We start from the raw sequence: 27315 nt of genomic DNA, 5'->3' as shown, positions 1-27315 counted from the left end.
GCGCTCTGCTGGCGATGCCTGGCGTGCGCGCCGCCCCGCCCCGCCGCGCCGCCGCCGTCGGGCGGAAGGAGCCCGGGGGCCGGTCCCACGTGGTGGGCAGCCCGGGAGCCCCGACTAGCCGCCGCCGCGCTCCGCCCCCGCCCGCGGGCCCTATCCCGGCCGGGCCTCCGAGTGAGCTCCCTAACCTGGGGACTGCCTTCCGTCCTCGCCCGCTGCGCGGGGCCTTACGTGAGCCCCTCACCTGGGGACCGCATTCCGGTTGGCCCCTACCGGGATCGGCCTGGAGGTGAGCACCTAAGCTGGGGACGGCCCTCCATCCCCGCCCGCGGCCCCTACCCAGAGTGAACCGGGAGGCTGAGCTGGTTACCCGGGGCTACCCTCCGCCCCCGGCCCGGGCCCTCCCTGGGTTACGCGCTGGGCGAGAGCCCTCGAGGCTCGCTCCTTCGAGGTTCAGAGAGTAGCCGCGTTAGCAGCTTCTGCGTGAGGAATAACGGGGCTTTGCCGTCCGCTTTGGGCTGTTCCCACCCCTTGCTCAGACCGCTGGGGACCACCCAGAGCGGCCGTGGGTAGATTCCGGGAGGGTACCTTGGCGTCTTTGTAGCCAGTTCTGCAAACACTTTTTAAATACGTTGTAGCAGTGGCGATGGCTACAAACATATTGAACTTACAAGTTAAGTAACTAGTTGGTAGGTATTGGATATTTAGACAAAACAGGAAGATGACAGCGCTTGACTGTTCCCTGTTCTCTGTAGTAGAGTGAAGGATACCTTGCTCAGTGTGAGTGTGCTCCCGGTGTTTGCTCATTCCCTATATAGTTACCTGTTGAGAGCAAGTTCTGAAGGTAGGTCTTTGTTAAGGGCCCATAGATTTAAAAAGTGCAAATGATCCAGCTAGAAATTATAATTATTTTAATTTTAATCCTTGCCTGAGGATATTCCTCCTCCCCCTCCGATTTTGAGAGAGAGTGGAAGGGAGGGGAGGAGGCGAGGGGGTGGGAGGTGGAGAACGAGAAAGAAACATAGATGTGAAAGAGACACATGGATTGGTTACTTCCCACACATGCCCTGAAAGGGACCAGGGACTGGACCCGCAACCCAGACGTGCTCTTGACTGGGAATTGAACCCGCGACCCTTTGGTGCATAGGGCCCACGCTGTAACCATTGAACACACTGGCCAGGGCCAACTGAAAATTCTTTAGGTTTGACAGTTTTATATTAGAATCATAGGACTGCGATTTTTTTTGGTGTTTCTGTTGTCCTAGTTTGTTTTTACTTATGATAATTTTATTTTGGTATCATGAAAAAGTTTCTCTTGAAGAATTGACATATACTTTCATGTAATGAAAATGGCTTAACCAGAAATGTTTCCTGTTTTTACTACGACTTTTAGGAAACTCAAAACTACATTTACATTAGTTACATAGAATTATAGGAAGCTGGTGTATTTGTTTTCCTTTTATGTTCATGATTTTATAGTATTCTATATTCACAGTCTTAGTTGTGTAGCTATATTTTGTAGAGTCTTTTTGAAAGCAGTATGTCTTTGTAAATTTATACATTAACAAATAAAGTTATAGTGGGAAGTTACTGTTGCAGCTGAAATAAAGTACTTTCACTAGGACTGGGTTTATGCTATTTTTCCTTTCCACTTGAGGAATATTACTTTCTGTAAATACTGCTCGTTTCGCTACTTTAACTACTTAATGGAGCTGTTTCTAATACATAATACATAGTATATTTTAGGATATTTGTATAGAAACCTAATTTTTCAACCTAGAACCACAAATAATTTGAACACTTTGGGTTTTGCTCAGTTTAATTCATGCACGTTCACTTTTGAGGATGTGATGTTTGATTATAGCAGGAATACCCATACCTATGTGTGCAATCTATCTTCTGCCTATGTTTATCTGAATTTTCCCCAGAAAATTCCTGTGTCCTAGCAATTTATGTACAGATTTATGCCCAACAATTTTGTTGATGTGTTTTAATTCATTAAAGGAATACATATATACATATATATTATGTAGACTATATGATATGGAATGATCATTTTCTGGTGGCTGTTGAGTTTGACTTGAATATATTTCTTCCATTGTGTTATATTGTAGATAAAGTACAGCAATGGCTGCAGTTTATTCTGGCATTTCCCTTAAGCTTAAAAGCAAGACAACTTCCTGGGAAGATAAACTGAAGCTGGCTCACTTTGCTTGGATTTCCCACCAGTGTGTTCTTCCAAATAAAGAACAAGTAAGTTTAACACGAAACTTACATTTTTATAACCTAATATAATTATAATTTATGTAGATTGCATGTTGACATTTAGTAACAATTTTAAAAGATTAGAGAAAAAGTTGGGGAAGGAAACATGATTAGAAGGTAATTTCTGAAAAAAAAGTAATAATTAGGTCGGGTGTTCCATTAACAAGCTTTTTCTCTTGCAGAACTTCAGTTAGCATCTCTTTTATGTTTGGAAACCTGTTATATTCCCAATTAAGTGTATGCATCAGTGAACAAATTGGGAATTAGGTTACAGAAGTTAGGTTATGAGTGTGTTGGTCGCTCCATTTATTTATAAATCCAAAGTGACATTTCATATGCAACTGCTTGTTGGAGCTTTGTTAAACATCTTTGGAATTTGTTGAGTTGAAGGTTAGGAAGTAGGAAAGCTTTAGTATTTGTATTAAGTCATTCTAGGAACGGATTAGGGACCAAGAAAGCCATTGCTCTTTGCTAACATTTCTCAATCTTATTTGGCTAAGTGTATTTGGATGAGCTCATGAAATTGGGTTCAAGAACATATATATATATATATATATATATATATATATATATATACACACACACACACACACACACACACACACTGGTATTAACGAAGACAGCACAAAATGTGTCAAAGACAGATTACATCTGTTAAAATGATGAGGTGTAGTATGTAGAACACTAGCATATCTAGTAGTTTCTAAAACTGGCTGTACCTGACATTCTTGGCAGCTTGACAGTCACCTGGCAAGTGCTATACAGGGTGAGACAAAGGGGAAGTTATGACAGGCATTTAAAATTTTTTCTCAATTATAGTTGACATTAAGTATTATTTAATACTAGTTTCAGGTGTACATCATAGTGGTTAGACAATCATATAATTTACAAAGTGACCCCCCTTTGATATTTCAAGTATCTACCTGGCACCATACATAATTATTACAATATTATTGACTTTATTTTCTATGCTGTAGTTTGCATCCCCATGACTATTCTGTAACTACCAATTTGTACTTTTTTAAAAAAAAGTATTTTTTCTTTATTGATTTTAGAGAAAGGAAGGGAGAGAGAGAGAAATAGAAACGTTGATGAGCGAGAATATCTATTGGCTGCCTCCTGCATGCCCCCCACTGGGGATTGGGCCCACAACTTGGGCATATGCCCTGATTGGGAATCGAACTGCAACCTCTTGGTGCACAGGTCGACTCAACCAGTGAGCCACACCGGCGGGGCTCAATTCGTACTTCTTAATACCTTCACCTTTTCTACCTAGTTTCTTAGAACCCTAAACCCCTTCCCCTCTGGCAACCATCAGTGTGTTCTCTATGAGTCGGTTTTTTCGTTTATTTTGTTCGTTATATTCTGCATATAAGTGAATCCATATGGTATATGCCTTTCTCTGTCTGACTTATTTCACTTAGTATAATACCATCTAGGTCCATCCATGCTGTCACAAATAGTAAGATTTCATTCTTTTTTTCTGATCATGGCAGGCGTTTTGATCAAGCTCTCTGCTCCCCTTATTTTGAGAGATTTTTTCCTTTTAGCATCTGTCACTGTTCAAACTGTTATCGATAGTTCTGGTATTGTGAACTGAGGCCTAATCACCTTTTCTCAAGTTTATGAATAAGGAAACATGTCACAATGATGGCAATTACATATGTCCAGCTTTTCATAAAGCACTTGTGCCGTATTTTACAGAAGACTGTCTCTGTTCTAGATGAGGTACGTAGATGTAGAGGTTAAGCTACATGGGAAGCCAGAACACAAACCCCTGTGTTCTAACTCTGCCTTTTCGCTTCATTTTTGTAGCTCTTCTGAGCAATTGTTGTTGTGCTTCTAACTTTAGACATTTAGCTAACTATATAGAGAAGCTAGAAGAAACTGTTAGAGTTTTACTTGAAACTTTTTATTGGCCTCAAAAGAAGACAAAATTATTTTTATTCTTTCATCATAAACATTTGAAGGTATGAAGACATTTGGTAATGTACTATTACCAAAGGCGTTATAAAGGAGAATGTGCTCCCTGACAATTGGATTTGGTTGTACATGGAATGTCTCTGTAATATGTTCAGTGGTTTCATTTCTTGGTAAATAAATTCATTTATTTTCAGACTCTATTTCATCCAACTTTAGGTATTACTTGATTGGGCGAGACAGTCATTAGTTGCGTTTTATAAGAAAAAACTTGAATTGAAGGAAGACATTGTTGAAAGGCTTTGGATCTATATAGATAACATTCTGCATAGCAAAAAACTGCAGAACCTCCTCAAGAATGGAAAGACTATTAACCTCCAGATTTCCCTTGTCAAGGTAAGAGTTTGTTGTGTTCTCCTGTGTGTGTTATGTGCCTCTCTGTTGATTTCCTGGCAGTGCTGGAGGCTTATTTGTTTTAGGGTTAATTATCAAGATGCAGGAAATATCAGAGTAGGGGAGAAGGAAATACTATTAGAATTATAATGATGATTCGTATTTATTGAATGAGTCTTGTATACTTTATATTGTGCTAAGTACTTTGTTATTTAATACTCAAGAAAAGCTTAGAGCTATTTCATGAAGTGGTTGTTGATGACCTGTTTAATTGGAAAAGATTGCTAGCAAATGATGCGACTTTGTGATGCCTGCCCCCTCCCACCCCCCAAACCTTTCTGTTGACCTGAAGGGAGATCAAAGACCAGAATCTGGATAGGAATTTCCTCAAAATTCTTGACTGAAAGTAATTTTGAAGTCTCAGATGAGACTGAATATTTGGAAATACTCTGAGAATAGCTGATGACAATAAAAAGCACTAATAATGAGCACTTTGTGTGTGCCAGGCTCCAAGAAGTTAAGTAACTTGCTGACAGCCACACAGCTGGTAAGTGGCACAGACTGCCTGACTGCAAAGCGTGTGCTCTTCATGGTCACACCGCATGGCCCCATGTGTGCAGGAAGAAAGAGGAAACCAATAAAGGCTGCTAACAGAAGAATTAAGTAGTTGAGCTGCTTGATGCTGCACAGGCTGTAGTGGTTCTTAAAATTATGTTCTAACTTGTATGTCACTTTTTAGAATAACAGAATGAAGAGCACTGAAGTGGGTTATTCTGAGTGGTCCTTTGGGAGAATGGGAAGAAAATCTTACAACGTCTCCATATGTTTTTAAAAAGTCATATTTTAATATGTGTGCTTTATAATTACATAAAATATTAATTCTGAGTACAGGTATTCAGTGTATAAATAAATTATTCTTATTTTGGTATAAATATGGGAAAGGTGTTATAGATGAGTCGTGTGATCAGAAATATTTAGAGATCACTGTAGCAGTGCATTGGCTTTTAAGAATTTGACATTTTTGTTTCAGCTTTTCCAGAGCCAGCAGTTACTTGAAAGAAATTAATCACACCTGTCATTGGGCTACTGACAATTTAGCACCTAGGGTAAATTTGATTCCCAGATGCTGTAATGCTGGGAGTAAGTCACTTAGCCTATGAGTGAATTTTGGAATCTGCCCAGCCTTCATAATTTCTGGGGTTTGTGGATTTCAGAATTTTGAAAGCAGTATATTCTGGGTTTGCTGCATACTACATAATAACTGAAAACATTTTTTCCCCTCTTTTTTTTGGTTAAATGCGCCCCAACTGGGGCTCAAACCTTCGACCCAGGTTTATGCCCTTGACCGGGAATCGAACCCTCTGACCATTGAGCCAAACTGGCCAGGGCTTTCTTTTCTCTTTTGAGAGTGCCTTTTGCTTTGGCTTTAAAAATAGAAGCAGTATAATGGACTACAAAAATGTTATTTGGATTACAGGATCACAACCAAAGACCACTTTTCATGGACCTGTAGTATCTAAGCTGAATTGCAGGTTTAGGATCTTTGGAGTTTATGCTTATAAAATCCAGCTCTTTAAAAAGCGACAGCCAGATTTACTAAGACACTGCTCTGCTCCCTTTTACGAATTTATATTGGTAGGTGAAGGATGTGTGAGGGAAGTTCACGTAGATGTGATAATGTGGTGTTCTCATCAAGATGAAGGCAAGGAGTGAGTTGATTGATTCTGTTGTATTTTTTTGTGTATATGTGTAGGTTTAGGGTCAGTAATGCGTTTTCTTTCTTTCTTGATGCCCAGATCATAAATGAGAGAATAGCCGAGTTCTCTCTTTCTGGATCCCAAAGAAACATCTGTGCCGTGCTCAGCTGCTGCCAGGGCATCCTCTCGACGCCTGCCCTTGCTGTCATCTACACGGCCAGACAGGAGCTGATGGTGGCCTTGCTGAGCCAGCTGTGCCGGTCAGCCTGCAGGAAGCCAGAAGGAGCTGTGGTGGCCCTGTTATTCGAGGTCATTCATTTGGCCCTTGGCCATTACCTCTTGATCCAACAGCAGCAGGTCAACCCAAGGCGTGCCTTTGGAGAGGTGACTGGGCATCTGCTCCAGCCCTGCCTGGTCCTAAGGCACCTACTCTCGGGGGGCACGTGGACACAGGCCGGCCAGGGCCAGCTGCGACAGGCGCTGAGCCGAGACCTTAGGAGTCAGATTGAGGCCATGCTTCGAGGTGGAGCTTTTCAGCCCGAGCTGCTCTCCTCCTACAAAGAGGAGCTCTTGGACCAGCAGCAGGATGACACAAAGATGGGGGCCATGAAGACTCTTCTGGCTCCCATGGACACTGTGATTGCCAGGCTGGTGGATGCTGGCTACTGCGAACCACCCCTTCATGCTGCTGTCGTGGCCAACTCTGTGGCCTTGCTGTACAAACTCTTTCTAGATTCATACCTCAAGGAGGGGAATCAGCTTCTCTGCTTCCAGGTGCTTCCCAGGCTGTTTGGCTGCTTGAGGATTTCCCACCTGCAGGAGGAGCAGCTGCAAGCCCTGTCCACATCGGACTGGACCACAGAACTGCTGGTTGTGGAGCAGCTGCTAAACTCCGTGGCAAACAACAACATCTACAACATCGCGGCCGACAGGATCCGGCACGGAGAGGCTCAGTTCTGCTTCTACCGCCGTGTGGCCGAGCTGCTGATAAACCATTCACAGGCCTCGGTGCCAGCCTGGTTCCGCTGCCTCAAGGTGTTGATGTCTCTGAATCATTTGATCCTGGAGCCAGACCTGGATGACTTGTTGGCCTCAGCATGGATTGATGCAGATGTAATAGAGTTTCGAACCAAAAAGGCCCAGGAGGCCCTTGTTCACACTCTGTTCCAGACGTATGTTAAACTCCGACAAGTGCCACAATTGTTTGAGGAGATTTTGGGGGTGATCTGCCGTCCGGCTGCTGAAGCGCTGAGGCAGCCAGTGCTGGCCGCGGGCCCCTCCACGGTGCTCTGTGAGTGCCTCCTGGAGTTGCCTCTAAGTCAAATCTTGGACACATGGTCCCTTGTGCTGGAGAAGTTCCAGTCTTTGGTCTTGCCTTATTTGCAGGGCGATGCTGACATGGCCTTGAAGGCGCTGTCCCTGAGCTCAGTGCTGCACTGCGTCATGTTCAATATGAGGAGCCTGGACAGCAGCTCACCTCTGCCCGTCATCAGACGGATGCAGGGCACAATGGAGAGGATGCTCCGAGAGCTCGTAAAGCCCCTGCTGGACCTTCTGTTGGAGCCCCCGGGCCCAGAGCTGGAGCTGTGGCTGCAGAAGGTCAGTGACTCTGCGCTGCTGCTCTCTCACACCTGGGCCCAGGTTGACACCATGCTCAGTTTAAACTGTAGCCAGTATCACGCTGTGTCTGGGGCCTTCACAGGTGTTTCTCTGGAGATCTCGAACCTTCCTTTGTTGCTCCCAGGTGTAGAAACACACCATTGGAAGAAGATTGAAGAGATTACAGTGCAGTTCCACTCACTAGGCAGGTATTGCTTAGAACAGCTCTACCTGCAGAAAATGAAAAGGACTCTAATGCAAACCAGTTTCCATTCTGAAGAAGCCCTCCAAACTTTGAGGGGTGATGCTGCCTACATTCTTGGTTCTGGCAGAGAAAGCTTGAGTAGGGGGACGACGGCTTCCTGGGATGGCCAGGCTGGGACAGTGAGTGATGTCACGTACCCTGTGGCACACTGGCACTTGATTGTGTCGCATCTCACAATCTTGGTGTCCTATCTTGGTCCAGATGATGTGAGATACCTGGCTGGTATCCTCTTGAGCACTTTGCCAATGAATAAAGCCCAGGAAGGCTCAGCAGACGAAGAGCCGAACTTTACACTTGAAAAAATATCTGAGGCCTTGCTTCACAGCCCTCTCTTCCCAGAAATGCAGTCCCTTTACTCTGCTTTCTTAATGTGCCTAACTGAGAGGTGTACTAGCATTCTGCGTTCCGGGGCCCACAGTGACCTGAGGCTTCTCAGTCAGCAGCTGCCCTGGCTTTTTGAAAAGGACCCCATGGGTGTGGCTCATTGGGAAACCAGATTTGCCAAAGTTGGACCTGAAGGTACAGAACCAAGAGGAGAAATTGCCCAGAACTTATTATCCTTGGTCAAGAGTGACTTCCCCATTGAGCTGGAGGAAGAGCAGCTGGAGAGCATCCTGGGGCTTCTGGAAGTCGTTTCTACTCTACAGTTGGACAGCCTCATGGCTCCCTATCACGTACACTGCTTCCTTCTATTGCTGTCCTTGGCTATCACCAAGCTGGGGAGCTCTTGCTCCTCCTCACTGACCCTAAAGTTTCTGATGACTTGCTACAGGCTTCTTGGTTACCTGCAAAGAGGGAGAAGTGCCCGCTCAGTGCTCAAGGTCATGTACGTCAGTGATATTTTTGAAATCATGCTGACCTCATTGTTCAGGGCCAGTAGTGGGTTTCTTATTGATGGGGATGACCCCTCTTGGTTGGAACTCCTCCAAGTAATGGGGACATTCTTAGAACAGCTAATGCAGATGCTTGTCCAGATGAAGCTCAGCTTGGTGCTCAATTTTGGGAAAATTATTGCGTTCCTCTCAAGGTGCAGAGTGTATACTGAAGCAACTTCAGGCAAACAGCTGAAGAATCAGAATCCTCTGGGCCGGCAGCTCCTTCTGGTGTCTTTGACCAAGTTGTGCCAAGTCCTGGGGCCTTTTGTCAGGGAGCGGAAGCAGCAGCACGAGGCTCCCGAGGCGCTGCCGGGGCTGTTGCAGCAGGCGGTGCTGCAGACGGGCGCCGAGCTCCAGCTCTGCGTGGCTCCCGGGGCGCGGGGCCGCCTGCCCCCCACCTTCATCTCATCAGCCAGCACGCTGCTGGAGGCAGACGTGGGCCAGCACTCCAGGCCCCAGGGGACAGAGATTTCTCAAGGGACGGACAACATGCAGCTCGCCCACCGTGCCCTGTACCAGAGGGTTTACTCTCAAGTGCTGGCGGAGCTGCCGGCTCTAGCAGGAGACACGCAGTCTTTCCAGGCAGCTGTGCGGTTTTTAACTCTCTTCTTTTTGGCCCCAGAACTACACCCCAAGAAGGATTCTGTTTTTACCTCCGTGTTTCATTCTGTGAGAAAAGTTCTCGCAGGTAAGGTGTTTTCTTTCGCGCTAATTCTGTGCCCTAGAGCTTTTGGTAAAACTAGTGAAACATCCTGCAAGGTGAGTTGCAGCCCCTCCCCTTTTAGGAACAGGTGTTCATTTCAAAAGGTGCACCCCGTGAGTGGTGAGAAACTCCCCTCCCCAGGCATTCCTTCCCAGTCTGCACTCTGCACAGTTCGGCCGTCACCCCCAGTTTCTCTGTGTCTGACACACATGGTCGCCTTCTAGGGTTGTTGTTTAGCACCTTGGTTTTTCACTGACTTTGGAGATAGTACTAGTTTGTAGTTTTTTGTTTTTTTTTTTATCCTCACCCGAGGATATTTTTTCATTTTTTGTACAGATAGAGTGGGAGGGAGAGAGAGGAAGGGAGAGAGAGAGAGAAACATCGACGTGAAGGGACACATCGAGTGGCTGCCACCCGCACGACCAACCAGGGCCGGGGACAAACTGCAACCGAAGCACGTACCCTTAGCGGGAACTGAACCCAGGTCTCTCCGGACCGCAGGCCGACGCTCTAACCGCTGAGTCAAACTGGCCAGGGCTAGTTTGTAGTTTTGAAATTTCTACTTCTCTTTCCAGCTTTTATCTGTCCTGGCCCTGGGTGGTCACTATAGATCATTGCATTCTTATTAGTAGGCTCTTTGCATCAGATCCACAGTGCCAGCCATTGGCCTAAGAAATATACAGAATGTGCCAACTTTTGAAAAATGACAAGGACTTAATTTATAGGGAACCTCATAAAATCCCTTGGGGGCAGGACTTTGACCCCCTAGGGTTCAGCGTAGTGCCAGCCATCAAGCACCACAGTGTCATCGAGGTGTCTTAGTGGGATGTCACAAGGCTGCAGAGCCAGCCAGTGTCTTCATGTGTGAGGATCCCATGTGCTGTCTCCTAGGTCAAAGGTTAATGGGCCAGATTTCATCCCTAACTGTTTCAGATAGCACATGTCACCCCTGCAGCTGGTGCGTGTTTCTTTTCGTTTTGGTTGTTACTGGGGAGTGACTGGGCTGGTCAGTTAGGATATTTTGAGGTGAGGTTGGGTGACGGTCAGTCAAGCCTGACCCTCAGAACGCATGCCAACGTGTCTGCTTCCCAGTGGAGAAGCTGTGATGGGTGAGGAGGAGCCAAGTCGAGCTCCAATACGAAAGTGTTACATGTAGGAGGCAAAGTGCCTGGTCGCCTGGGCCTGCGTCAGAACTGAAGTGTTGAGGCCCGAGTCGCACGCTGTGGGCCCCTCTCTGTGGCCTTTCTGTCTCTGCCCCGAGTGTGGGTCGTCAGAGAGGCTTCGGTGGAACATGCTGTCTTACTGTCGGCGACTCTCAGGGATTGATGTTCACTTTCTTAATGGAGGCTAAAATTTAGTCTTTTATTAACACCCATTACGGTGTTCTAAATGAACGTCCTAAGAAATGGCAGCAGGTGGTCTGAGCCCTGGCCCTGTGCCCCTTTGTGAAACAGAATACTGAGTCCTCCTGTGCCCCTCCAAGTTGAGTGTTGAGGTGGTCTCTAAGTCCTAAGTGTGTTCCTGGACTTGTGGTACCTCAGACCTCAGGGACAGCTCCAGTCAGGGCTGTCCAAGGACAGAGCCAGCCACCCCACTGCCCCTCAGAGCACGGCCTGGGCATCCCCTCGGGTCCAGGCCTCACACCTGAGCTGCTAGGGACCAGAATGTGAGAGGTCTGGAAGAAATGCCAAGTGAGGAGAAGCCCAAGGTTTCGGGCAGGGAGAGGGCCAAAGGAAGGGCCATCTTTGTCCTTGAGTTACTCAGCTATTTCACTCAAAAGAGTGACAGTAGAACCCTGGCCGGTGTGGCTCAGTTGGTTGAGTGTCGTCTCAGGCACCGAGAGCTCACTGGTTCGATTCCTGGTCAGGGCACATGCCCAGGTTGCAGTATGGGATGTGCAGGAGGCAGCCAATCGGAACTCTCTTCGAAGTTTCTATTTCTTCCTTTACCCTCCTCTCGCTAAAATCAATAAAAAATATATATTAAAAAAAATGACAGTGGACTAGACTACCTTAATTCAGTTACAGAAACTATCACTTTTAAAGATGCTTGCTATATATGTGGATCTATATCCTTTTTGGAGATGAAGTGTTAACTTGGATCTATCTGAATAATTAAGTAAATAGACATTTACACAAATCACAGAAGTGTCAGGATGATGCAATGCTGTGAAGTGAACCAGACTGTGGGACTAGAGATTGAGAGGGTGCATGCGGGCTGAGTGTTTGTAAGCAGTGGCCTTGGAGGCCAGGAGGCCAGGTGGCCAGGTGGAGATGGGGGTGCGCTAGCACCGAACCTTCCGTGTCGTCCTCACTCTGCACGACCAGCCACAGCAATCGGTGCTGTTGTGCCCATTTCACTGGTGAGGGAATTGAGGCTGAGAGGTCATGAGTCTGGGATCTTATAGCTTATAGGTGACTGGGACCCAGATCTCTCAAAACCGTTGGTCCGTCTGCTCTCACTGCTGTACTTAGTAAGAAAAGATTGGGATATAGCAGGTGCCTGGCAATGTGTGATAGTCTGATGGCTGAAACATGGCTGAAAAGATAAGCTGAGGTCAGATTGTAAAGGGCCTTGGATGTCCCAACTTCAGGCTCTGTTATGAAACCATGGACCTGGGGACCAAGGGACATTAGGAGGCTTTCCTGCCTTGTGTGAGAGACAACTGGATGGCCACAACACAGTTGTGGAAGCTTTAGGGTTCTTTTCATCTGTTCAACATGCCCATCTGTTTAAGCGTACCAGTGCACCCTGTGACCCTGCTGGTTTTACAAAAGAATTTGAGGAAAGTAAGAGACTGTGAAGAAAGGAACAGCCACCTGTCTGCCATGGTCCTGGCTAAGCACGGCCGAGCACCTGCAGGCTCCCCTCGGCACTGTGTACGAGGCGTCGCGCTGCATTTCCATCCCCCGAACGGTGGCTTCGTGGCTGTGCACGCTTCATGATGTGGCTGCTGTAATTTATTTTGCCTCCCCTTGTCTGTCCCGTCTTCCACGCAGATCCTGCAGTTCCAGCCCAGGTACTTCGGGATATCGAGCCTCACTTGGGAGCCTTGTTCACCCACATGTTAGAGGTCGGGACGACAGAGGACTTCAGGACGATGATGCGGTGTGTCCTCCAAGGACTGGGTGTCAGGAACGCGTGGAAAGCAGAGCCGCCGGTGGGTCGCTGCTTCCTCCCTTGTCTGGCAGGCGTGTGAATGACATTAGCTCAAATGGGAAAATGTAAGATGCCATGTCACCCCAAAACCAACACAGAAACCAAGAGAGATTCGAGGCACAGAGGGAGCTTACGGAGGCAGCTCTGGCTTCTGGAGGCCCGGGCCCTCCGTATAAGGAGACTTTGTTTCAAAGGGGAACTTTCTCCAGTTACATTTTTGTTCTTGTTACATTACATACTAAATGTCACTTACTCAAAAAAGACACATAAAAATGTTAAATTCTGCTCATCCTTTTCTTAGGACCTTCCCCATCACACTTTGAAAATTTGTACTGATTTGGTTAGTAGTGATCCCATTTGAGAATCACTCAGGTCCACAAGCTGCCCTTCAGCCCTGTGCACCTTGGTGCATTTGCTGGTTGCTGATAAAGTCCCGCACGGCATTTGGTGTCCTGGATTGGAGCCTCTGCATGGGGCCCACACTGGCATTCAGTCCTCTAGTGGCCCCGGGCACTGGGCTGGTCAGATGTCCTCTTTCGCACAGGAGGAAGAAGGCCACGGGGCCAGGGTTACAGGCTTGGTTCTCTGGTTCTGTCTAAACTTTCTCTGTCGCACAAGTGGTTTCTTGACTCTTGATTATAATGATAGGAATCGGGCTTTGATTTGGGTGGGAGGGAGCTGGAGCGTTACTTTGGATTAGAATGGGGCAGCAGAGAGAACTCAGTCTCCTGGGCCGGGGCCAGCTCCTCTGTGCCATCGCAAGACTGCCTAGCCCTGGAGGTTTTTGCTGTGTGTCTGCAGCGTGATCGGGCCTTAGCTTTGCGAAGGCCTCTGGGCTTCCCTTCAGCAAGCCGAGGAAGTACAAGCCATACATTTCTATACCAGCTAGTTGGATAGTCAGAGCAGATTCTCGGAGGAATTGGTGAGACTCGAGCCCAGCATTAGAGATGAGGAGGATTTGGGTCAGGTGGCCTGAAATGGGGGCACATTGCTAAGGAGATGAGGAGGGTGGTGTGGGCACAGCCCAGTGAGCAGAGCATGTGTGTGTGAGAGAAGGTGGGGGCAGGGAGGTTCCAGCAGGCAGGCCTCGGTGTGTGGGTACATCCCACAGCAGCGTGGGAGGGGCCGGGCGGCCGACGGTGGTGGGGAGCCAGAGAGGGAAAGAGGAAGCAAGGGGCAGAGCCGGAATCTGGGCTGCGGGTTTGCAGTGTTAGGGGAGGAAGAAGAGGCTGGTGCGAGGCTGCAATTGATGACGTGAAATGCCCAGCATAGGGTCAGCATGGGCACTCAGTCAAGTTAGTTTCTTTCCCACGGAGTTCCCTTCTCATGGTTTAAAACCATCACCTGTAAGCACAGCACCTAATCCAGTGTTTACCTGGTCATGTTTCTTTCTGGCCCCTCCTTTTAGCCATGAGCACTCACCGTTCTTGCCCTGGTCAGTTGCAGCCAGCCTTGCCCCAGCACTGTCTTGACAAGATGGGATCTGTGTTTAATCACTGTGCCCGTCTGTGGCCTTTCACTTCACTGTCCTGACACTTACACATGTTTGGTTTAGTGAGATGCTATTGAATGCATCTACTTGCTCAGTTCTGCTCATCGTATTCATTCATTCCCTGTTTGGTGACATAAAGAGCATCACTCTCAGGACTTCACCCAGCCAGGTCTCCCCAGGCCCCTGACACCTAGGTTCTAATGGGCTCTGCTCTGTGACTCGAGCACCAGTGACTGGCTTCTTCCCAAGGTGGACTTCTGCGAGGGGGGCTGTTTCTGCTAACTCTTTCCTCTTTTTCCCTAGGCCATTTCGTCGGCTGTCACATGGATCAAGTTGCTACTGAACTGCTCACTCAGTGGGGAGAAAGCAAGTCTCTTCTGGGGTGTGTGCCCCCAGATAGTCACGGCTCTGACTGTGAGTGTCCCGCCTCGTCCCCCTCTTCCTGTCCGCACAGGGCAGGGGTTGGCTTCTGCCCTTCTCCGGTGTTACACAGAGTTCCAGGGGGCTGAAGATGGCTGTAAGCAGGGTCCTCTTCGTCCCTGTGTGTCCTGTCTTTTGTCTGTCTGCACACGTCAGGGTCATTGCAGAAGCCTTTTTCTTTCTGGGTGACTGTGTTGGTTTTAATGGCATTAACATCCAGGAGGTCACACATTAGTTCTGGTTAGTCACTGCTGCCATGGGCGAAGGGCTGCTGCCTCATGGCTGGGCTGTGACCCTCAGATGGGCAGCGATGGAAGGAATGTGGTGACCGAGGAGACTTCTGTGGAGGCCTGTACAGATGAGATGAGAGGAATTCTAGAGCTTTCTTTGCCCCACAAAATGTTGTGGTCAGTTTAGTGTATTCATTCATTGTAGGGTGTGTGTGTGATTAAAGTCTAATATAGTGAGAAAAAAGTGGCTTTATAGACTGGGAGAGCAATGCTGCAGGTAGATTATTGTTATAATCCCACCTGGTGACTGCACAGTGATCACAGGACTTTGTTTTACTAGAACAAGTGCTGACTTCAGCTTGGGACTGTCTCAGTGTTTCTGTCCTCTGACGTCTGGCATCAGTACTGTACTTTGGTGCAAAAGAACATCTATTTTCTTACCATCCTTATCAGCCTCACGCTCAGCTTGTGCTAACTGAGAGAATTGCCCTGTGTTAGCATATTCATAGGGCCGAGGGTCTAAAGAACAGACTTTCTGTTCTCTCCTTCTTCTGTTATGTTGCTCTGTTGTTTTCCTGGGAATCTGCACGTTAGTAGACGAATCCCATCTCTGCCTAGTGTGTGTGTATGGGGGGGAGTCGGAGAAGAGGGGCCAGTGGCTTGTGAGTGGTGTTGGCCGTGTGCGTGTAGGTCTGTGGTGATAGAAGCTCGGCTGGAAAGGGCTTGGCTAACCCTAAGCGGGACCGCGCGAAGCTAGCACAGCAGAGCACCCGGAGAAAGACCGGCACTGTGAGAGACAGGCCCCACGAGGCCTTGGCCGAGGTGCCGCTCCAGGTGGCTCCCGAGGGAGGAGGGCTGCAGGTGCCTCACCTCGAGTCTGTCCTCCTTGTGCTCTAGACCAGTAATGGAGTATCGTGACCTAGAGTCGATTGTTTGGAAAGGTGATGCATGAAGTTTAGCTGTAGTCATGTAGAACTAATGATCTGTGCAGGGAAATACTGTTATGTGTGTCTGCTGAGAGGTTTCCTTGTTTTGATAAATTGGATGAATCAACTCTGATGAGAAATTACTGCTCACACAGATGAATCCAGCAAACTGTGTGGCCCAAAACAGCCAAGTCCACAGTGGTCACCCTTGGAGATGGGACACTGGTTTCCTTGTTACTTCAGAATGCCCACTGGCCACATCGGTGCATTCGGGAGTTTGGGCATTTTTCTGTCACTTCAATTCTTACCTCTGTCTGCTTCAGGTTTTGTGTTATTTCTTTTAGAACCACCTTCATTTTCTTTCCTTTATTCCTTCTTGTCCTGTAGCTGCGAAACCGAGAGGCTTGTCAGGAGCAGCCTGTGCCCTTGGCGGTGGTCGAGCCCGTCTTGGACGTCCTGGCTGCACTGCTGCGGCACGGGGAGGAGGTCATCAGCAACCCTCACCACGTCAGCCTGGCCTTCAGCATCCTGCTGACCGTGCCCTTGGACCACCTGAAGGCGCCCGCCTACGGGAGCGTCTTCTCGCGGGTGCACAACGTGCTCTTCTCAATCCTGCAGTGTCACCCGAAGGTGAGGAGGACCAGGCGCCAGGCAGCCTCTCCTTTGTTAGCAGGGTGATTTTGCCTTCAGAAAAGCAGCAGTGAAACGTCACTGTTGCAGGATAATAAAAATGATTAGTTAAGTAAACCACTGGTTCCCGTAATTTCCAGGGCCAGAGTGGTTTCTCAAGCACAGAAATGCTTCACCTTCCCATCGCGCTGTTGGAGTGAGTTCATCTTTGTTGGATCTGACACTGAACAATGTAACAGTGTTTGTGTTCTCGCTATTTAAGGAAGCTCGTTAGAAATTACTCCATTTTTGCAGATCACATTTTTAAATATCACTCACTCGCCTAGCTTCTTGGGTATATAATTCAAATGGGTGTGGAGAGTGAGGCATGCTGAGTTCCAGTTAGTATGCTGCCTTTCCAATCAAACCGGCACTAGATAGAAATGCCGCATAGAAAAGATTCCAGTTCAGCCAACATTTATTGAGCACTTGCTGTGTGTCTCATTTCACCTCTGCAGCAAGTTGAAGCAGTAGGTGGTAATCCCATTTTACTGATAAACAGGCTCAGAGCTGCCAAGTGATTTGACCAATATTGTCCAGCTAAGTCTGTCTTAGGTTTAAGACTGGATTTCTCTGATCAGTGTCAGCTCTGTACATGGGATGCTTGGGACTCATAAACAAGGTGGACCTCTGCCCACAGACACATTCACATAGTTTTAAGCGTTTTAATGATCTGAGGTTAGAGACCTGCCAGCAATGCAGTTTTTAAAACATTTGTTCTCTGGCAAACTAAGCACTCATGATCCTGGGCCTCACTCCAGTGCCTTCCCCATTTAGCAGTTGCCTTTGGCCCTGCCTGTCTTGTCCGCATCTTTGTTATTGCATCTCCCTGCAGATTGTCAGAGTTTTATGTGACCGTTCAGTGTAAATGCAATAGCAATCAATTACAGGCTGAAATTGCAGGTCCTGCAAAAGACGCAGGATTTCATGCAGCCACGGAAAGTCATGTCAGCCATGTGAATCTGCAAAACCAATAACAAATACCATTGAGCAGAAGTAGATTGTTTAGTGAGAGAGTTGACATGGTGTTGCAGTTAGGGATGACATGACTAATAATTGCTCACCCTCATATTGCCTGTGGGATAAAGAGAGGGAAGGGGGGCCCCGTGTGGTGCATGGTCAGTGTTGGCAGTGTGTAAAGTAGGTACAAGTTGATAAAAACACCAGGCTAGAATCTGTTGAGGTAAATCTAAAGGGGATGGATGATGTGAAGTGAGCCCAAGGCCCAGGCAGAGCACCCAGGAGAATGATGAGCAGCTGGTGCTATTCTAAACACTTCACATGTTGTAACAATTTAATTCTCATTACCGATTAGTAATCTTATTTTGCAGATGTGGAAACAGGCACAGAAAGGTTGGGTGATTTGTCCAAGATCACGTGTTAAACCAGGGTGGCAGCTCAGAGAGTCTGGCTCTGGATTTGTGTGCTTTTAGTTCTATGATAGCAGAGGATTAACAGATCCACGGAGGAGCTGATGAAGCTCTGGAATACTTTTGCAAAAATGATCTCTTACTGAACACACTGCAAAAGTTTATACTTTGATGGAAAGAATGTGATGTTATGTTACCAAGAATTTGGTTGGATAAATTATACCAAAGAAAAGAATTCCAACGCTGGATTTATTGTTTGTTCACTCTAAGAACTAGAGCAGTGCTGTCTGGTAGGACCTTTCAGCGGTGGTGGACATGTCCTGCATTTGTGTTGTCCAGCAGGGTAACCACTGGCCACTTGTGTCTTGACCAATTGAAATGTGATCTAGGAACAATATGACTTGGAACTGATTTTAACTTTAATAAGTAGCCACATGTGGCTTGTTTGTAGTTGCTTTATTGGATAGTGGGGGTTTTGATCATGATTTAAGGATGATTGAGTATAAAATAAGCATGTTTTATATTTTTAATATCGTTTTTCAAGATAAAGTCCCAGCCAGCCCTTTTTATCACTAAAACATGAGAAGTTTTGATCCTTATTTTAAATAGATTTGCTTTTTGTAATCTTTTTTCCAGTGCCAGTTTTATTTAAATACATTGGCTATTTTCCTTTTATTGTTTATTTCTGCCTACTTCCAGAATACACTAGTAATAGCTTATAGTAAAAGACACAGATTCAGCACATTCTAAACTAGGCTTGCTCCGTTAGATTCCTAACATTATGCAGCATGGAAGCCCTACCTTAGGCCTTCAGTGTTAGGGTCAAGGTGGATGAGCAATTTCCCTGGGAGGTCCAGGCAGAAGGAAGTCACCTGTTTTGAGCCTCTCCTGATAGGTGAGGTTAAGAAGGAAATAAGGTGAGCTCCTTTATTTATTTACTTAAAAAATTTTTTTTCTTCCTTTATTGATTTTTAAGAGAGAGAGGAAATGAGAGATAGAAACATCGATGAGAGACAACATTGATTGGCCACCTTCTGCATGCCCCCCACTGGGGATTGGACCCACAACCTGGGCATGTGTCCTGACCTGGAATTGAACCGGCGACCTCTTGGTGCATGGGTCAGCGCTCAACCACTGAGCCACACGGGCCGGACAAAGATGAGCTCCTTTAAAGAGAAGTTGAAATAAACAGTTACTTTCATACTTTTATTTTCTGTTGTCTGTTTTTGTTACAGGTAATGCTGAAAGCCATCCCTTCTTTCTTGAACTGTTTCAATAGGTTGGTGTCTTCAGTGATGCATGAAGGACGGCAAAAAGATAAAGGTAATTCTGAGTCACAGTATAAGCTGCATGAGTTCAGATGTGTTTATCTTGCAGTGTCTCTGGCCATATACTTTAGTGAAAAGAAAACCACCCAGTTGAGTTTAAGTCAGAGAAATATTCTCAGATCATCAAATGAATACGGAAAACAAGTTTTTAAAAAAATTTCAAACTGTCACACTTTTTTACTATGTCTAGAATAGTGAATACATTTGCTGTCTCCTAATTGAAATAGTTCTTTTTCTGGGGAAAAAAAATGGTATCTAGATTCAGGAAGTATTTGCTCTAGTATAAAGGGGATTTAAAAGCGACTATAGCCCCAGTCTTGGCCTTGAGGACTTCACATTTTAATGGGAAAGGAAGCAGCAGTTGTAGAGCGGCCTCATCTGTGCAGGGGACGAGTCCCTCCCGGAACTCACCGTGCAGCCCCGTCTCGGCCAAGTTCTCTTTGTTTACCCATGAAGCAAGTCGCCATATGGCAGTCGCATAAATTATATATACAGCTTGTTTTCCACCCTTGAAGTTTGTTGATTCCTGCTAGATTTTTAATTTGGGGATTGATTCTTATTAATGAAAAATGCGCACTACAAAGTGAGACTGTCTATATTGCGCTTTCTCTAATTTGCATGGCATGGACCAGCCTCGTGCGCTGCAGTGTGCAAAGCACAAGGATAGGGTGTGTGACGGCAGCCCTGGGAATCAGAGGAAGGGTTTTAAGTCAAGCTGGTGTCAGGGAGGACACCAGTGGTTCTGGGCCGATTAGAAATAAAGTCAAATCTCCCTTTTCGAATGTCTCCCATCTCAAACACTTCGCTTCTCGACCTGACAGCCCTTTCGTGCTGACACCTGTATGGTCACTCATGCGTCGCTTGGGATGGAGGAGAGAGTGCATGAGTAGGAGGCAGTTTACCGCCAAACCTCACGTTGTTAACATCTCAGGAAATTGAGTATTTTCATGTGTTTTTTTTGGTTTGTTGCTGCTTATTATTATTGAATTTCTATTTTTTTACTGTATATCTCATTTCCTTTTTGCTAGATTTTAATTTGCATTTCTGTCCTTTTTGTTTTTAAAGTGTTTATAGATTAAACAGTATATTTAGACATGTGCTGTATATAAGAAAGGTTAAAACAGAATCATTTTGGGGGTCTGGGACAGATTCATTGAATTTACATTCTTTCTGATGGGAAAAAATGCTTCAGTTTTCAGTGTTCTAGAATGCTCACCTTCTAGAACAAATGAAGTTCGAGAAGCGAGATTCCACTGTACATGAGTGGTATGCACCTTCTCCCCCGCCAGTGTGAATCAGTTCAATAGGTTCAGACTTGTAGATTTAAGGTATAACTGCTTAACCCAATAGACTTTTGAGGAAAGAGAAAAGGTATAGTCAACACTGCACTATAATTCCCTCCTCCTGGTGCGGGGATTAGTCAGGGATTACACAGTTAGGTATTTGGCTTTCTCCCTTGCCTGGTGCAGAGGATACCTCCATGTAATACTGTGAATATATTTAGGAGCAGGATTGGGGAACAGGTTCCAGGCCCCACGCTAGCCTTGGTCAGCTGGTGGGGCCAACTACAGTTCCGTGTCGAGGCCTCTAAGGTCAGGTCTGAGCTCAGCAAGAAGCAGTCCCTGCCCCAGCTCGTGAGGCTGCCTGGGCAGGACATGGGAAGCAGCAGTGTGGGGGAGCCTGGTCCCAGCCTCACCAAGCAGTGGAGCAAACCTGGTCACACGCTGCCACAGGCGTGTTCTACGTGCAGTTGAACGTGTGTCCTTTGTTCCGAGGGAGCGTGGGGCACATTGTGCAGCTGGGCCCTGTGCTGCGTGGCTCTGCTGCCTCTGTGTCGGTGCCGCTCAGTCACTCCAATCTGCCGAGACAGTTCCCGGACATGTTCGTGGCCTGAGTAGAATTTTAACTATCTACTCTCTTGGTTGGTATCTAAAGCACTCTTTAATGACCACACATTCAATCTGGCATCATGCTGTGAAGTGCATGTGTGTGTTGAGCAGTCTCCAAAGAGAAGAAATGGTATATATTCCATATCAAAATGCCCCACTAGGGTGCATTGCCTGTTCAGATATCCAGTGAATGTTAGCAGTTTACATAATTTCATGAAATTACATCGATCTAGAAAAATTGCACATATATAAGATGTTTGTATGCATAATAAAGGTCTTAAAAAGACATTGTACATTCTAAAAGTCAAGGTTATTAAGGCATAATGTATGAGTAACTAACTGCATGCATTTGACGTATACAGTTTGATGCCCTTTGATAGGTGACTCCGTGCAGAAACCCCCGCCACAGTCAAAACAAACGTTTGCGTCATCCTCTCAAGAGTCTTCTTGTAGTGCGTTCCCCACTCTGGCGCCGGCGCCAGGCGACCGCTGGTCTGTGTTTGCCACTGTAATCTGTTTGCATTTTCTAGACTTTTATGAAAATGGGTATATCACTCTGGTGAATGAAGACAGCAGGGCAGGTGCTCTGGCCTGTGGCCTCTGTTGTGGAAGCCTGGGGGAGCTGCTTTAACCTGGGCTGTGAATAACATTTTAGGATTCTTGATTTCTTTATCGGTTCAAGTTCTTGAGTGGGATTTGTGAAGAAGGGTCTGGATGGCCCTGTCACCTTAAGGTGAAAAAACGAGGAATCAGAAATAAATCTGGGAAGCCCTGGCCAGTGTGTCTCAGCTGGTTGGACGTTATCCTGTGTGCCGGGAGGTTTCTAGTTCAATTTCCTGTCAAGGGCATATACCCAGATTGCGGGCTCAGTCCCCAGTGTGTGTGTGTGTGTGTGTGTGTGTGTGTGTGTGTGAGGTGTGGGGGGTGTGGAGGGTGTTTGGGGGGGCTGTATGTCGGGGGGGGGTGTGGGGGAGTGTGCAGAAGGCAGCTGATCAGTGTTGTGCTCTCCAGTCGATGTTTCTCTCTCCCTCTTCCTTTCTTTCTAAAAATCAATGAACTATTCTTTAAAAAGAAAAAAAAAAGAAAACTGGGAAGACAGTAATGATAATTGAGTTGCGTGTGTGTGTTTGTGTGTGTGCATATACACACACACATATATATGCCTATAAAAGAAAAATCTACACAGCTACCCTGTATTTCATCCTAAAAATCTTGATTACTCTCTATAGACTTAGACAACCACGCACTCTTGAGTGTTTTAACTGTTCTTCCCTTTGTTGTTCAGCTAAATATTTGGACACATCGTCTCTCCCTCGTTCTGTCTGTAAAATAAGCTAATTAAAGAGTGGGAAAAATGGAAGGTCTGAGTAATTTGGGGCTATAGTAAAAGTATAAAATTAGAAGAATTAAAGCACATGGGTTTGAACTAATGGGTTTGGAAACACTTTGCTTGTGTAGGAAGCACAGACGACCTGCCGGTGTTCCTGGAGTGTGCCCGCCTGGTGGAGAGGATGTATAGCCACATCGCAGCCCAGGCTGAAGAGTTCACGGTGTTCTCCCCCTTCATGGTGGCCCAGTATGTGGCGGAGGTGCAGAAGGTAAGCCGAGTTCACTGCCACTCACCAAGTGCTTCTGTTTGGAGTCCTTTGTAGCCAGACTTCTCAACCAAAGCGGCAAGAGCAAATTTGGGCCTGCTCATCCTCTGCTGTGGCAGGGTGTCCTGCATGTCCCCCGGTGTGGACCAGTACCCCTGCAGGACTGTGGAGGATGGCTCTGCTCATCCTCTGCTGTGGCAGGGTGTCCTGCACGTCCTCCAGTGTGGGGCAGCCCCCTGCAGGGCTGTGGAGGATGGCTCTGCTCATCCTCTGCTGTGGCAGGGTGTCCTGCACGTCCCCTGGTGTGGGGCAGCCCCCTGCAGGGCTGTGGAGGATGGCTGTGCTCATCCTCTGCTGTGACAGGGTGTCCTGCATGTCCCCCGGTGTGGGGCAGCACCTGCAGGACTGTGGAGGATGGCTCTGCTCATCCTCTGCTGTGGCAGGGTGTCCTGCATGTCCCCCGGTGTGGGGCAGCCCCTGCAGGACTGTGGAGGATGGCTCTGCTCATCCTCTGCTGTGGCAGGGTGTCCTGCACGTCTCCCAGTGTGGGGCAGCCCCCTGCAGGGCTGTGGAGGATGGGATGAAGTGGCATTCCAAGGACCGCAGTGCTGGTAACTATTAGGTCTCCTTCTTGCCCAGCATGAACCTCAGGGTCTGTTTTGGCTGGTCTCTTGGGTAATCAGGGAGATGAAATGCTCTCTAGGTTCAAGAACAGCAGCTCTCATAGGACCGGGCTTATTGGCGACTAGAAAGAGGCATCCTGGGCCCCTCGGCTGCAGGAGTTCTTGGATCTGTGCTCCCGGGGTCTGCTGTGCATGTGACTCAGCTGCTCTCAGACCCTCAAAGTGGGTGACGTGCTGGAGATCCCAGCAGAACAAGGTTAAAACCACTGGTAAACTGGGACGTTAGAGATGCTGCGTTTTGCAGGGGCCATTAGATCGCACGGACGTCCTCACAGACCCTGGCGTGGCATCAGCTTTCCTCCGACCCTGCTGCGGGAGGGGTCTGTCACCACTAAACAATTTTCAGACCAACCGGCCCTGCTCACTTGGGCCAGTGGAGATGCCTGTCGTGGCTGGGCAGTTGGCCGGTGAGGGACAGGGGATACGTCAGGACCCTTCATAGCATCCTTTGAAGGAGACGTGGACTTGGCGTTTGGTTTCCTTGGAGTTATTTAGCATTTTTATAGACTCTTGATACTTTCCAAGCACTCAAGTCAGTAATATGTAAGTGTCTGCGGAAGGAAAAGCTGGCTTAACTCTCTGTTTCACTGAACAATAAAATGAGACAGTGATATTACTTAACTAAGGGCCAAGAAGGGAGGCAATGATTTGAACCCTTAAGTCATTAATTATTACTCTGAGATTTACTTTATGAAAAGTCTCTGGTTTCCTGGCCTCATTATTTGTGTCTAATTTATGCTTATCAGTTATTTTTTAAATTTCAGTCTTGAAAGCCAAGGCCTTGGGAATTATCTAAGGCTGTAGTACCCCAGAATCCCTTGGCAGCAGAGTCTGTGCTTTATCTTCGTTTGTTTTTCAATGTAGTAATGCAGAAAATATTCCATATGCATTAGAGGCTTCTACTGAGAGAGCTGTGAATCTCTCTAGACCAGAAAGACATTTTTAAGATTAATTACTACTAGATAGTGAGTAGAGCGAAGTAACCCTCCTTTGTGTTCTCCTCGTATTTCTGTGGAGGGGGTGTTGGTGAAGGTCTGTCTGTAGTTGGAGCAGATGACTGGGTGGGACCGTGTTATTCAGAAGCAGCAGTGACTCCTGCCGATCTTGGTCCCTCCATGCAGTGATGTGTCACCGTGGAGACGAGGCAGGAAATTCCTTTATGGTCACTTTTCTCTTTACCTGTAGATCAGATTTACAGCTATTCCTCCACGATCACTTAGACTCGCAGAGATGGGGAACGTCCAGCCCGCAGGCCATATGAGGCCCTGGAAATCAATACCAGCTAACATCACACGCCTCTCCAGATTAGCCTCACCAAATACAGCAGGCTCATTTTTAAGTTGATAATTGTGTGTGGCCCAAAAGTGATGTTATAAACATCCAAATGGCCCTTGGCAGAGAAAAGGTTCCCCACCCCTGGTAGAGTAATAGTTTGTGCTGCTCATCCTGCCCAAGGTTCTTTGGAGCTACTCAGAGACGTTTTTATTTACTGGCCAGTGATCTTAGTGTTGTAGAAATTGACTGTTTTCTCTTGTTTAATAAATAAGTTTCCTGAAACATAAAGATGAGATAGTCATGTGGGTTCAAAGCCGCTGGCCTCCTGTGGCCTGCCAGAGCTCTCTGCCCTGGGCCGCCCTGATGACACCGTCCGTGCAAAGGAACTGCAGCGAGCGTGGCCTCAGGTCTGCCACTGCGGCAGTGGAATGATTTGTTCAGTGTGTGATGACTGAATGAATGAATGAGCGGTCAACTTAAAAATCCTCACCCCACTGGTAAGATTAAGGATTTCTTTTGTTTTTCAATTGTCTTGTTTGTTTTATTTTTTCTTTTTCTCCCTAATGGCTCTCTGTGAAATCCACAGACAAGGCAGTGTACCTTCCGTCCCTGAGTGTTCTTATTCATGAAACAGTACAATTTTTTTTTTTTAATCCTCACCCAAGGACATTTTTCTATTTTATGTTCAGATAGAGTGGAGGGAGAGAGAGGGAGAGAGAGAGAGAAACATCGATGTGAAAGGGACACATCGAGTGGCTGCCACCCGCACAACCCAACCAGGGCCGGGGACAAACTGCAACTGAGGTACGTGCCCTTAGCGGGAACCGAACCTGGGTCTCTACAGACCACAGGCCAACACTCTAACCGCTGAGCCAAACTGGCCAGGGTAAAACAGTACGATTTAAGATGATCTTGTCACAAGTTTTGTGAACTATCATGTGAAAATGACCATGACTTTGAAGAAGAGCATCCTTTAATGACAGACACAAATGGCCTTTTTAGGAATCTGCCTCCCAGTGGTTGCCTTGGCGACTCAAAACTCCTCCCCATGAATGAGATACGTCTTCGTGGGAAGCTGTGGTTTGCAGAGAGGCATTGTGGTTTGCAGGTGACCTCATCAGGACTTAGTAAAGAATCAGCCACATCGCAGGCCTCTCGGCTGGGACCGTCCCAATGCTGTTTGTTTTCCGCTGGGCATTCAGACTCCGCTCAGCTCCAGGCTCAGCTGAGACCTGAGTAGCTGCAGCAGATGCGAGTGGGGCCTCCTCGCCTCTTGTCTGCTGTCAGTCCGAATCTCCGATCTGACAGTTTGTGCACGATTGTCAGTGTAGCCAAGTTGGAGCTGGACTGTCCATGCACCTGCCGTGCTCCAGATTTTAGGTAACAGAGTCTCAGGAAAGAAATTGGTCCCTTTAGGCACAGGCCAATCTAACCATTGTGAAGCAGTTAGGAATTGAGGACCCATTGTACTACTGTTGATGGAAATAAAAATACCCATTAAGTGGCAATCAAATCACATGTGATCCTGGGTGGTCTCATGTGATCCAGTTGCTAATGTAGGTGTGGCAGTGACCTGTTTGGAGTGTCGGAGCCTGCCCCTCCCCTCCTGTTCACCTGCCCCGGGGGCAGGTGGGCTCTCACCTTGGCAAACATTGCTTCCAGGTGCTGGCAGCTTTTACTGTGAGTTTTAAATGTAACGAGTTCAGTTTTTCAATGCCCCTGGTAGACACACAGGCATTGTGTGTTTATGTATGCGGCGCTACCCCTTTGATGTTTTATTCCAGGTTTTTGTTCACTTGAGTTGGCTTCTATTTCCCCAAAATATAAACTTTTAAGATGTGAATATTCATTCTGTCAGTCGTATGTAAAAAAACACTTTAAAAGGAATATCTTTTCTCAAGTTGGAGGCAGACGTTGAAATTCCTTGTCAGGGCTTCCCAGGCCTGGCCTCTGCCTGAGCGCTCACAGAGGCGGTGTCCCTCCCCAGGTCACCCTGATCCCGGCGGTGAAAGGCCATCTGCAGGAGGGCATCTACCTCATCCTAGACCTCTGCATCGAGCCGGACATCCAGTTCCTGCGGGCCTCGCTGCCGCCAGGGGTCCGAGATGTCTTTAAGGAGCTGCACAGCGACTACGTGAAGTACCACAGGGCGAGGCACGAGGGCGAGAAGAGGTACGCCGCCTGAGGCGCCCCCCGTGGTCTGCTGACCCGGCGAGTGGAGGACTGCAGATGTTGTCACGACGGGAAATACATGCAAGTCCTCTTGGGATTGTCTAATAGTCATACTGGATTTTACAGCCATGTTTTCAACACTGAGTATTTTTTTAACATATCTTTTTATGAAATACGTATTGCCATAGAATCCTAAAAATACACCTTAGAATGAGGTGAATTCAGTAAAATAAATTGCTGCGCCTCTCTTGGGCCTTTCCAAATGTGGTTCTTGCCTCAATCCCTCTCTCTGCCAGGAACTATGTGGACTTTATTTTCTTACTTCAGGTACAGGGCTATATAATTAAGTACTATTTAAATATCGCTGCCTGTTATATTTCTCAAGTAACATGG

The 27315-nt window shown here is 47.0% G+C and overlaps 1 protein-coding gene across 1 annotated transcript; it reads left to right on the top strand.

The window, feature by feature from the left end:
- The first annotated feature begins 176 nt into the window (after window positions 1-176).
- On the top strand, window positions 177-27099 carry URB2 (URB2 ribosome biogenesis homolog). The gene is made up of 10 exons (XM_036277694.1): window positions 177-286; window positions 2112-2250; window positions 4402-4578; window positions 6372-9699; window positions 12714-12874; window positions 14669-14779; window positions 16329-16571; window positions 19216-19303; window positions 22656-22795; window positions 26738-27099. The coding sequence occupies exons 2-10, from the start codon at window positions 2125-2127 to the stop codon at window positions 26933-26935; spliced, it is 4572 nt and encodes a 1523-aa protein (XP_036133587.1). The 5' UTR covers window positions 177-286; window positions 2112-2124; the 3' UTR covers window positions 26936-27099.
- The last annotated feature ends 216 nt before the right edge of the window (window positions 27100-27315 follow it).

The sequence above is a fragment of the Molossus molossus genome, unplaced genomic scaffold, assembly GCF_014108415.1.
Source record: "Molossus molossus isolate mMolMol1 unplaced genomic scaffold, mMolMol1.p scaffold_m16_p_23, whole genome shotgun sequence".
NCBI lineage: Eukaryota > Metazoa > Chordata > Mammalia > Chiroptera > Molossidae > Molossus > Molossus molossus.
The sequence above is the reverse complement of the archived record's forward strand: the minus strand, read 5'-3'. Positions and strand labels throughout refer to the sequence as shown.

Bases quoted from the DNA above. Each gene is read 5' to 3' on its own strand.
- URB2 (XM_036277694.1), top strand. From the start codon at position 2,125: ATGGCTGCAGTTTATTCTGGCATTTCCCTTAAGCTTAAAAGCAAGACA. The intron at 9,700-12,713 runs GTAAGGTGTTTT...TCTTCCACGCAG, and splicing joins TGTGAGAAAAGTTCTCGCAG to ATCCTGCAGTTCCAGCCCAG. The intron at 12,875-14,668 runs GTGGGTCGCTGC...CTTTTTCCCTAG, and splicing joins CGTGGAAAGCAGAGCCGCCG to GCCATTTCGTCGGCTGTCAC.